This window comes from Pipistrellus hanaki, assembly GCF_964339955.1.
Source record: "Pipistrellus hanaki genome assembly, chromosome: 1".
NCBI classification, from domain to species: Eukaryota; Metazoa; Chordata; class Mammalia; order Chiroptera; family Vespertilionidae; genus Pipistrellus; species Pipistrellus hanaki.
In genome coordinates, this window is record NC_140503.1 from 141,298,310 (window position 1) to 141,310,996 (window position 12,687).

General features: G+C 38.9%; 1 protein-coding gene across 1 annotated transcript in view; it reads left to right on the top strand.

Moving 5' to 3' along the window:
- The window catches only part of COL25A1 (collagen type XXV alpha 1 chain), a 459,898-nt gene that overhangs the window by 247,322 nt on the left and 199,889 nt on the right, over positions 1–12,687 (top strand). Inside the window, exon 5 of the mRNA XM_084880782.1 lies at positions 5,592–5,658. Coding sequence (XP_084736908.1) covers positions 5,592–5,658 — 67 coding nt within the window. The remainder of the gene's footprint in view (positions 1–5,591; positions 5,659–12,687) is intronic.

Consider the following 12,687-nt stretch of genomic DNA (forward strand, 5'->3'; position numbering starts at 1 on the left):
CCAGCTATTTTCTCATCCCCGAGCAGCCACTCTGCTCCAGGGTTCACGGACTGCACCTTGGCAACCTATCTAACAGGCCAGCATGGTCCGGGAGAGGGGCTTAGCATCCACTCGTTTACTTTATTCGGAGGAAGCATTGGCTTCCAAATATCTTTTGCAGTCTTCCTGCCACATTCAAGGATGGAACATAAATCATGTTGGAAATGACTGTGCTTCTGTAACTGACTTTCGGTTCTTGCTTAATGCTAGGCAGATGGCATGCCCCGGGCCTTGGAGCTTGATTCTTTGGCTTCTTACTTAAGCCTCTGTCTTTAAAACTAGAAACAAACCACTACTGCCCAGAGGAAACTGTGGAGATTACAGCCAGAATAGAGTGTTCAAGGTTTCTTTTTGTGGATGTAAGTATTAGGCAGGCCAAGAGGTAGTTAAAGCTCGTTTCTGCCTTAATGATGATTTTCAGGATTCTACTATTTCCTCTTTGGCCCTTCACAATTTTGGTAGACACATATTTCTTGCTTTCTTGGGGCTATCAGTCCAGGTTCTTTATCTACAGATTTCAATTTTTCTCCCTTTTATTATATAAAAAACTGATAAATAATACATTTTAACCCTTAGATGGCAGGCCATATTCTAGGCATTACATGATTTCATTTTGTCTCACAACCACCCTTGGATGTTGCCAATCCCATTGTTTAATGAGGAAATTGAGGGTCAAAACTACACAGCCACAGAGGGTTTGCAAAACTGCAATTCAACAAGATCAGTCTAATTTGAAATGCTTCACTTATTAAAACATTTTAATTTCTATTTTGGCTCAAAAAATGTGCTTTTGAATGTGTGGCAACTATTACTTTTTCTTAATAATGGGGTATTATTATTGATGGAGTGAACAATTTTGTAGTAAGCAATTTTGCTACCAAATACCAGGATGGCTAGGTAAAGTCAGATGTAGTTACCATAACAAACCAAAGAAACTAACGAAACAAACCTGGAGAATTAACTTGTGTTTAAAGGCTGTTTGGGGGCAGAGTTATAGCATATGGCCTTAGGCTGTCACAGAGGAGTAGTTCATTTTGGGACCCTGCACACCAGTTTGTCTCCTGGAACGAAAGGTAGAAAAAGAGGATATAGTTATTACTTCTTACATAGAATAGGTTCCCCAGTGCCTTTTCATGCCTTCTGTTTTGAGTGTTTCAAGCTACCACATTTGAAGAGGGAGCTGTTTTCAGGCAATTGGCTTTAATGTTTCCTCTGATGTTGCTTATGTAGATTTTGTGCCAGATTAAGCAGAACTTTTGAATTTCTGATGGGGCAAAGATAATGGGTAAAGAACTACAAAATGAAATACGTAAGAATGCTACATTTAAAAAAAAAAGAAGAGGAGAAAATAGACACAAAATATTGACAATATTTTTCTTTGCAAAGTTATTTTGTCTTGTGGCCTATTTCTGGATGCCATCTGTTTTAGAATAATGTTTGCTGTTATAACAGACACCTCCTGACATGTTAGTGGCTTACCACAATAGAAATTTATTCCTTATACATGGCGAGGGGCAATGCTTCTTACAGGGACCCAGACTCCTGGAGTGTCTGCTGTCTTTCTCATGTGTGTGTTCTAAGGTTACCCGGGACATAGACATACAGCCATCAGATAACATAAATAAGGAAGGAGTGTGGAGGATCAGAGGAAGTTAAACATTTTGTGGTTTATATCACTTCTGACCACATCTCTTTGGCAAGAGTCAAGTGACATTTTCACACCTTAAAAGCACGGGAAGGAGAGAAATGTAGCTGTGAGCTCAGAAGAAAAGTAAACACATTTGGTCACCAGCCAGTGTCTGCTGCCCTGTCTGGAACTAATTCCTGAAGAAATAGACAGAACCAGAAATCCCCAGAGGGATGGTCACTTGGGTAATAATGTGACCTGTGTCTGATTGTAACATTTCAGAGAAGAAACACTTCATCAACGCTATTATCATTAGAAACATTGAACAGAAAAAGTAATTTTTTAAAAAGGGAAGATATTTCTTTTTAAAAGAGCAGCATAGAAGTTTGGGGGTGGTTTGTAAGAAGAATAAGGTATTAATGCCAGGCCATGGCCCTTAGGCACCCCCTGTTACTTTTTAACCTCAATGATGATGAAGGCTTCCTATCTTTAAGCACTTGCAGAATCTTTAAAGCACCCACAGACACTGCTATGGCCTTATCTTCCTTCTTCCTTTTTTCATGCCACTGAATGACTTCATTACTTTGCACTGGGCCCAGGGTGACTTCCTCAACTAGGAATAATTCTGGTTATTTATCTTGTCTCATATGCCCAAAGGTTTCAGGTGGAAGTTTAATTTTTAGTAATAAATCGCTTTGTGAAAAAAATGACAAAAACTTTTAGAGTCACTTTTATGAGGTTTGAGGAGCGAGCAGCTGCCATTCTCATAGTGGAAAACATGATTAAACAAAAAAGGGAGAGCTGAAGGGTGAGTCCTCTCTGTCCCACGGCTACTTGGTAGAGGAAATAAGAGAGCTGGAAGAGTGTTTCTTTGTAGATTAAAAAATAAAAACAAATAAAAAACAATAGAGAGCACAGGCAGTTAGAATTATTCAAAAGGAACCTCTCAGATTTAAAATCTTTGTTGTTGGTTGCTGATTGGCCACCTGCTTGCTTGCTTTTTTCCTTTCTTTCTTTCTTTCTTTCTTTCCTTCTTAATATATTTTTATTGATTTTTTTTTCGGCCACCTGCATACTTTCTAATATCCAGTCTATAGACCAGTGGGGTGTCCTATCACACATTGCTGAGTTCCTGGGGCTGCCTGGATATATTATTTCCTGGGATAAATTAGGGAAGTAAGTAGATTTGTGAGGCAAGTAGTTTGGATATATTTTTAAAATGTTAATATTTTGATCAAGGTCAAGTGAGTGTTTTTAAGGGTATAGCCTGGTGTCCTCATGAATAGCTAAGCATTTAATAATTTTCCGTATTACTTGATTGTAGAGAAAACTCAGTTCCCCATTCTTCCATACCAGCTACTTGAATGTTATGTTTAGATGATTTGTCGAAGGATGACAGTGGGCTTTTAAAATCTCCTACTATGATTGTATTGCTATTAATCTCTCCCTTAATGTCCTCCATCAGTTTTTTTTTTTTTTTATGTATTTGGGTGCTCCTGTATTGGGTGCATATATATTTACCAGGGTTATTTCTTCTTGTTGGATTACTTAAATATTATGATTTCCTCTTACACAAGAGTGGCCCCTGTTTAATTTCTGGTCATGTGAGCACCATGAAGTTGGCCTACATTTAGCCCAAGTTAACTAAATGACCTGTTTAGTCTGAATTGGGCCCTGGAATATATAATATAGAAAGAATTTCCTCTAGTTATTAAATGAGCTTTAGTTCTTGCTTTGGTGGAATTAAAGAGACATCAAGCTGTGGAATCTGAAGTGTCTCAAGTTACCTACATGTTATTATGGGTGTGTTTTTTTTTGGGGGGGTGGGGTGGGGGGGATTTTTTAAATTGCTATGAATGATTGTTTTGGCTTGTGAAAAGTTTGCTTTATTTATTAATTTTTCACCTTATCTCAGTGGAAGCTGGGGTCAGCCCAGCTACTGTGGACACTAACCACAGAGTATGAGCCTGAGCCTCCCAGGGCCCCACTGATGATTACAGGCTGCAGGCAGGGCTGTGGGGCTCCCACCATGAGGCCCAACACCCTCCAGGCCACAGCCTATGAGCCTGGGAACTGTTGCCCTGCCTGCCAGAGGCACAGCACTCTCATGGGTGGTGTTGAGCAGACCAAGTGCAGGGGAGGTGTCAGGTCTCGGCTCAGGACTGACAGGCCAGGCGTGATATTGTGATATGCGGTGGACTGGGTGGACAGACCAGAGAGGCCCATCCTGGTTCCGCGGCTGACTTGTGGGTGGTCTTAAGCCATATGCTTCTTGTCCCTTGGTCGTTCTGTTTTCTGGTTAGCACTGACAGTGAAGACTCTGAATGGTATTTTTAATGCACCTTTTATTTTCACAAGTCCTCATGTTTTCCTAAGATTTGTTTAGGGTTAAATGAAATACAACTTTTTCCTTATTTTCTTACTTGCTAATATTTTCAGTCTAAAAGAAATGTATGTCCCTAGCTTTTATTTCTACAGAATATTTTATTATAAAGTATTTCTGTAGGTCAAAGAAGTGAATAAAGGTTGGACTCATAGGATATAGTGGCCGATAAATGGGGGGGGGGGGGGAATAAGGGGGAGGAGGAAGCAATAAATGGGAACCTAGTTAGAATGAGTGGTTTGAGAGTGATTCTCAGGAAGCCTGAAGAAAGTCTGGGCTGGGTTAAAGGCATGCACCGATGGGCTTCATCTGACAAAGTTACCACGGAGGAGTTCTAGGATTTCTAGAATGGATGTAAGGAATGAGCCAGAGGAGAAGTGAGACAGCTTAGAACACTGTAGGGTCAGCTATTCGAAAATCAAACAAAAAACAACCACAAAGAGCCTTTGTAGGGGACAAAGATTTTAGTGTTGAATATTTTAAGTTATTGGTAAGATAACTAAGTAGAGATATTTATTGACTTTCAAAGATACCAAATTCTTCTCAATGTGACTTAAAATGACCGCCTGGCTGTATTTTCTCTGCACTGTATTGTTGGCATGGTTGGAGTGTAGATGTTCCTGCAAAATGGCAAACAGATGAAGTCTGAGAAGAAGGCTCTGGATTTTCCAATAAAAATGACCTTAGTGTTTGTTTCAGTCAGGCTGTCCAAAAAAAAAAAAAAAAAAAAAAAAACAAACAGAACTAATACAATAGCCATATATATATATATATAGAGAGAGAGAGATTTATTCTAGGGAATTGGCTCATGTAATTTGGGGGGCTGGTAAGTCAATCTGTAGGGCAGGCCAGCAGACTGGAAACTGAGGCAGGGTTTTTTATGTTATGGTTTGAAGCCAAATTATTTCTTCTCTGGGAAACCTCAATTTTTGCTCTTAAAGCCTTCTAGGGGTGTCGAACTCAATCAGAGAAGGGGCCAAAATCTAAAATCCAGCCTAAATCGCGGGCCGAATGGTTTACTGAACAGTCATAAACTGACAATGTCATAAACTGACAGCGGAGTGCAGTGATGACAGCGCGGTGCGGGCCACATTGCAAGGCCTGGCGGGCTGGATTCGGCCCGCGGGCCTTGGTTTTGACACATGTGGTTATTAGACAAAGCCCACTTACTTTATCCAGTATAATCAGTTTTACCTAAAGTGAACTGATTATAAATGTCCATCACATTTATAAAATATCTTCACAGCAACATCTAGACTAGTATTTGACCAAACAACCAGGCAACATCGATTAGCCTTGTTGGCACAAAACCGTCAAGATGATGTTTTCAAATAAGCACCTCTCTGAGCTGTACTTTTCAGATATATTCTCACGCATATCTTTTATTGCTGCCTTCTCCCCTCTCTGGAAATACCCCCTCCTTCAACCCGTTTCTTGAATCAGCTTTCATATTCCATGTGCTTAGCCGTATAACTTTGCCTGTGATGTATAAATACACATTTTCCACTTGAATTAATAGCATTCCTGCTATTAATTACACAGTACATTTAATTGGAAGTTAGAGATCAAAGCCATTTTATCTCGATCATTTGATGCTACAGCCCGTGAAGTAGGTAGGGCTGATGGTATTGCTGTATTTCACTCACCAGCTGTAAATGGGGCTCAGAGAAGTACAGTAACATGCTTGGGGCATGTGGCTCTTAAGTGCATGTGGGCAGCACTAAACTAGAATGCTTCTATATTTGCTATCTTTCAATAGCAAATAAACACAGACCTGCAAACTTTTGAGAGAAAGAAGTAGCAAGAGTGCCTCTCCTACTTGCCACAGTTGAGTTGCATCACACTTGAGGAAAAAGTTGGATCTATGTAAAAGAAAGCATTTAGCCTGGCCAGTATGGCTCAGTGGTAGAGCGTCAACCTATGAACCAGGAGATCATGGTTCAATTCCCCATTAGGGCACATGCCTAGGTTTGTGGGTTTGATTCCCAGCGTGGGGCTGCAGAGGCAGCCGATCAGTGATTCTCTCTCATTATTGGTCTTCCTATCTCTCTCTCCTTTTTCCTTCCTCTCTGAAATCAGTAAAAAATATGTTAAAAAAAAAAAGGAAACAAAGCATTTAGTGATAGCATTTCTACTGCCCAGAACAGGAAAAGGACAAAAGTGGAGCAGCAAGAGCTGGACAGGGATTGAAGTGAGCATGAGTCTGGAGCTCCAAGGGCTGCAGACCAGAGAGGCAAGGGGCTTGCTCTTCCTAATAGCAGCCCCTTGTACTCTCCCTTCCTCCTAGTCTTTGACCTGTCACATCCTACAGTGTTCTGTGCAAGGAGAGTCGAGATAGGAAAACTAGGGCATCTATACAAAGTGGCTGAATCACCACTTCCTTCTATTAATAAACAAATGAAATCCATATTTGTGGAGCTAACCCACAGAAAAAGAAGGAGAATGTTTGGCAGGCACAGTAGAAACCCAATCTGGAAACTGCAAATTTAAAAACAATCATTTTAAATTTCATATCACTAACTTTCTTTCCAAGGCTTCCGTCAGCTACATCGATGTTAGGATATTCTTCTGGGAGATAAATATAAGCACTCCAGGGCTGTGCACTGCCCGGAGCCACAGGCTTTACAGGACACATGAAAGCATACTTCAGTCCTGTTCTGCAGACATGGTCTTTTGTTCTGATATATAATTTCATTCAACAGTAGTAGACACACATACTTTGTCTCTTGATTTGCAGTTTGGGGAACAATTTCAACTTGTTCCCTTCCAGAGCACATTCTTAACAACCCATTGGCATACAGTTTCAGGCTTTCTCACAGGTGAGAGTGAAAATTGAAAGAGTGGATTAGAGAGTTCTCTGCAGGCACCCTGGGTAATTTATCGCCCTTCTGTCATAATGGCTGAATGTATATAACTTTCACCATATGTAGCCTTCCATTTAGACTTCTAATCAATGGGTGAAGAATAAGAACTGGTTTTTAAAATCCATCCCTTGGAGTGGAACTAATCAGCCTGTGGTTTCCTTTCAGGTACTCTGACCATTATCCAATAGGCCTCAAACAGGAAATGACCTAACGTCTCACTTCCAGTTGTGGGGTTTATTCATACTCATGCCCCTCCCCTTGCCCATCCAACCCTCTACTTTGCATATTAAAGTTAAGCCTCTAATCATTGATTCTTCATGTCTGTCTGGAAAGTTGAGCTGACATTACGATTACATACAAACTTAAGTTGTACATTACATAGCATGAGTTGAAAAGAAACTGTTTTTGAAATCTTGCATTGTTTACCAGTTTGAACGATGAGGATTTGTTCCTTTGCCTGAGTAGATCCCCTGGGTTTCATTTGTTAAGAAGTTATTTTCCCATAGGCATTAGCTATCCGGTTTAGAGTGGGGAAAATCCCTATTTTATCTGTAGTTTGGTGATGTTAGTAGAGTTTAGGAAGAGAAACTTTGCAGAGCATAAACGAACTGATGGCAATTTCAGATCATTGGAACATTTTGAGCAAAATGAAAAGAAAAATTGCTTGACCTTGTATCAAATATCCTAATTTGTAAGAAACTCACTACAGAAATTGCATATTCCCTATAATATGAAGTTTCCTATGTGCATATAAATAATCAAAACCACAAGGCAAATGACTTTGGATTGGGAAACAGCCTCCTATTTATCATGGTGAGGAGGGGAAGCTTTTATTTTGTCATTGGAAGTATCATTAAAGAGTAGGCAGTTTCTTTTATTCCCATTCATGTTTAGAACTTCCCAGTAACTCTAACAACTAAACCACCTCAATCATTTTCCAGGCTTGTGTTCTGTTAAAAATAAGTAGAAAGCTTTCACTTCTGTAAATTATTACTGAAAATTGACCTGTCTTCTCTCTGTGTGGGAGAAGCAACTCAATCGATTTAGCCTAAAGTATAGTGATTAACACAGTGGGCCCCACTCCAGTGCTTTTAGGGATTTATAATACTGTATCATATTGTCAGTGTTAGACTCCATGCACAATGTAAGCATTCTTTTTGGGAAGAGTTTTGATAACGAAGGGGATGCTTTGTATTAGAATACTTTTTGTTTGAGGCCTGGAAGTCAGCCTCACTTCAGGTGTGAAATGTTGCCTTTCTACATGCTTCTTTGGCTTCCTGACTGTAGCTACAGCAGGGGACTTACTATTAAAATCAATATGATAATTATCTTCCAGACAGACATCTGTTGTTACATATTTGTTCTCACCTTATCTCTTTCTGTGTGGGCTAGTCTTTAAAAACATTAGGATACCAAGAATGGTCTCAATAGTATCCTTAAACAATAGATCTCCAAAATTTTTACTTTTAAACTATAACCAAAATTAGGTAAATATTGTTTGGCCTTATCAATTAAAAGCATTATATGAAGCCCAATAATAAAAATGAATGTAATTATATAAAACCCTTATCCAGCAACTTTTCTAATATCCCAATATATATGTTATGTGATACTAAGTTCTAATATTTGGCAATTAAGGTGTTTTAATTTCTTTCATACAAGATATTGACCAAGATATTGACTCCTCAGTCAGGTTGTCTTGTAGCTCAAATTTTCCTGGTAAGTAGAAAACAAAGGTATTTTTAGAAGAAAGATATTTTCCTGGGAAGACATAAAATCATGAAAACTTCCCAGTAACTTGGAGATGTGAAATTCTAAAAGTATAAAATTTTAGTTGGTGGGAAAATCAGAGATTGAGTCCAAGGTTTCTCTTCGTTTTTTTTTTTTAATTAATGAACCCAAAATGGAGCCCAAATAGGAACTTGAAGAAAGGCATTGTCACACTGACATAGAACTATTCTACAGTGATGAAAATGGACACATGAATCATGGTATATGGTATGTTTTATGTAGATTAATTTATTTCTAAGGGAATATTTTTTAAATGCTTCATATTTTAAAATGTTCAATTCATCGAAGTCATCATGCCACATCTGTTACAAAGATTCTTCTCTTGCTGAACCATAGCCAATAAATTTTTCAGAAATGACATTTTCACAGTTTATTGTGTTCTCCTCATCATGGCATAAACCACATCAAGTGTATTTCTTGAGTGATGCTTCAGATGAATTAGGCCTGTGCATTCTGTTTCTGCACAGAGTTTGTTTCTTAAGAGAAATAAGAACTTTTAGGTAAAGATGCCTTTTAGGTCTCAATCAACCATGAAGCCTTAAGTTTCTGTTTTTTAAATACTTCTGTGAAATAGAATACACCATGAAGGAAGTCTAATTCGTATTTTTAAATAATATTACCCTTTAATTACTTGAATTAAACCGCAGAAATTAACCTTTAACTGTTTTTGTTTTACCTCAATTTAAATGTAAATAGAGTAAAGAAAAAGTTTTGTGATCTATTTCTTATTGGATTGAATTAAAATGTGTGACTAGTTTAGCATTATTTATAAACTTTTATTTTATTGCTCTTTTGGGTTAAAATCTTATTTGTACATGTAAAAGAATAAAACTTTATTATGAAATGACATAAAATTGAATGATATATGTGTTTACTGAAAAGGATACTACCATTAAATATTATAAGTGCTAGAAGAAAACTGAGTCTGCAGCATTGTTAAACGAGTTTACTAGGAAGATTTCTCATTCTTTACTTACTATGGGCTCTTTATGAAAGGGAAATGTTAAAGAGAAGAACTAAGAAACATGGGAAATTTTTACTATAGAAAAAAACAGGTTAAACTCTGTTCTCTAGGACCACAAAGCAAAGAGGTTTCAAATGTATTGTTTCCTTAAAAAATTTGAAAATCGGAATCAGGTTTGGTTGAGTTGACCTCTCTCTTCTGACTGGGACTACCTTTTGCAGCTCCTGCCTACAATCACAACATGGCTGGACAAATAGGGGGGCAGTTTCCATTGTGCTACAGATTGTTCCTGTGGGAACATACACAGAGCCAAAGGAACGAAGAACTATACCACACCTTCCCTCTGACATTGGTGGAAAAATCCTCCCTCTGCTTGATGGCAGAACCAGGTCCCTTGGCTTCCTTTGTGAATAAGGACAGTGCTACAGGACTCTCGTGTCCTAGTTCATGCTTCATACACCTATCCACTCTGTGTGTGTGTGTGTGTGTGTGTGTGTGTGCATGTACATGTGTGTGAACTGAACTGAAACATCTCCCTGAACTTCCCTTTCAATGAGAAAAGAAAATAAATGACTGAAGTTTGTACTTTGTCAAAAGCTTTGAAAAGATTGCTTTAGCAGACTTTATTCCTGGAGGTTTGTACTGCCTTTCCACCCCTTTAGGAAGGGCCTGGTGGGCTAACCTAATTCATTTCATGCAACCCAATTATTAATACAATTGTGTGTACCTTGGCCTACTTCCTTTCATTTATGCAATTTCAGGGATGGTCAGTCAGCCATGCTACAGGCAGCACATAGGAGCAGTCATGCATGGGAGCATGTGCTTTATTCTCTCCCCAGTAGGCTCTGAGCATGCTGTGGCTACAGCCCATGGAGCACTGTTTTTTATCCCTCGGCAATTATTTCTAATCATTCAGAAAGAACCTGCTGAGCCTCATCAATAGAGGTAATTTAGCCAGTGTCTCTAAATGCTAAGTTACATTTCCTGTCTCAAGTGAGAACACTTAGAGTACAGAAGAAGTGAAAGGTACTCAGTAACCCTTTTGAAGATTACATTACAGTATATAATTTAGTCCCAGCATTATTAACTGTATTACACATTATCTGTTAAAATAAAGGGCTTCTTTGACATTTATTTGTGTTTTAATACAATTTTATTGCAATAAGAAGAGAGAACTATCACTGGTTTTCACAAGGTGAGCCTTTGTCAGAGGTCTCTCCCAGTTGCTGGGGAAGAAAAAGCCCAGTGACGTATGGGAATCTGAGAAGGCATTAGCTTCTCGGTGTTGTTTGTGAATGCATGTTCCACTGTTAAGGGGTCTTTATTTTTCCTCCTTCCTCTAGCATCAACACAGTGCCTGAAATTTAGAGGGTTGATTGAATAAAAATTCATATGAGGATGATTTAAAAAAAAAAAATATGTATTGTATGCCTTTTACTGTCCAAGGTGCAGTATAGTAAAATAGTTAAAAAGCGTAGGCTCTGAAATCTGACAGACCTGATTTTACTAGTATAGCTCCACATTTCCACTTACTAGTTGTGTGATATTGGGCAAGTTAACCTCTCTCTGCCTGTTTCCATGACTGTAAAACAAGCTAATCATGGCACCTGTGTTGTCCACAAAACAAAAGCAAGGTACCTGGCATATTGTAACAGCACCATTTAAGTGTTGGCTGTCCAAGGAGCATACCATTTAATAGGAGAGATACTGGTAAGATATCAGTAGCTAGAATTTTAGGCAGAATGCAATGTCATCAAAGAATTAAAACTACAATCTGTGGATATTCAGGGGAAATCACGTTCCCACATGCTGTATGAAAGCAGGCAACTCTCTGGAAGAGTGAAAGCCCTGGAGCTTGCATGGGACTTTGACTGGTGAATGGGCGCCTTAGCAGAAACAAGGCTGGGCTGGGGGTCGGGAGCCTGAAGCAATTGGAGGAGGTCACAAGAGCTCTTAGTTTTATTGATCTTTTCTAATCTTTTTCAATTTCTATGTTGTTTATTTCTGCTCTGATTTCAACTATTTTCTTTCTGTTTACTTCATGTTTTATTTGTTCTTATTTTTCAAGTTCCTTTAGGCGTAGAGTTAAATTGTTTATTTGGGATTTTTATTGATTCTTGAGGTTGGCCTTTATAGCTACACTAGAGACCCGGTGCATAAAGATTCGTACAAGAATAGGCCCACCTTCCCCTGGCTGCCCATACCACCTTTGCTCCGGCCCGGAGCTGCCTTTCTGCCTTCCCACGCTGCCCAGAGGCCCGGAGTGGCTGGAGTGGGCTGGGGTGGTGTGGAATGCCTGTGTAGTTGCCATGGTGACTTATGCAAACCAACCCCCCATATTTGTTGGATTAATTTGCATAATCAGTCCTGATTGGGTGGTGGACATCATGAAGGTATGATCAATTTGAATCTTTCTCTTTTATTAGTGTAGATACTTCCTTCTTAGGACTCTTTGTGGTCCTTATTTAAATTTCTTTTCAAAATTCTCTTGAATCTTGAACTAACTCAAAGTTTTTGTTTTTAACTCTTTTCATCTTCATTTCCCTTTTTGGGACACTCTTTTTCTCTTGTTTATATTTCTCTATAAACAAGGGATCTAATCTGGAGTGAATGATTCACTAGAGAATCTATGGATAGAATTCAAGATGTGTGTGTAGCCAAAACCGGTTTGGCTCAGTGGATAGAGTATTGGCCTGCGGAATGAAAGGTCCAGGGTTCGATTCCGGTCAAGGGCATGTACCTTGGTTGCGGGCACATCCCCAGTGGGGGGTGTACAAGAGGCAGCTGGTCGTTGTTTCTCTCTCATCGACGTTTCTAACTCTTTATCCTTCTCAATTCCTCTCTGTGTAAAATCAATAAAATATATTAAAAACAAAAAATAAACAAAACAAGATGTGTGTGTGTGCATGTGTGTGTGTTTGCGTGTGTGCACAGCTGTCGATTTTATCTAACTTAAAAGAGTGTTAAGAATCACTCCTACTTAATCCCCCTGGTTAATCTATCCTAAGCCTATGATTTC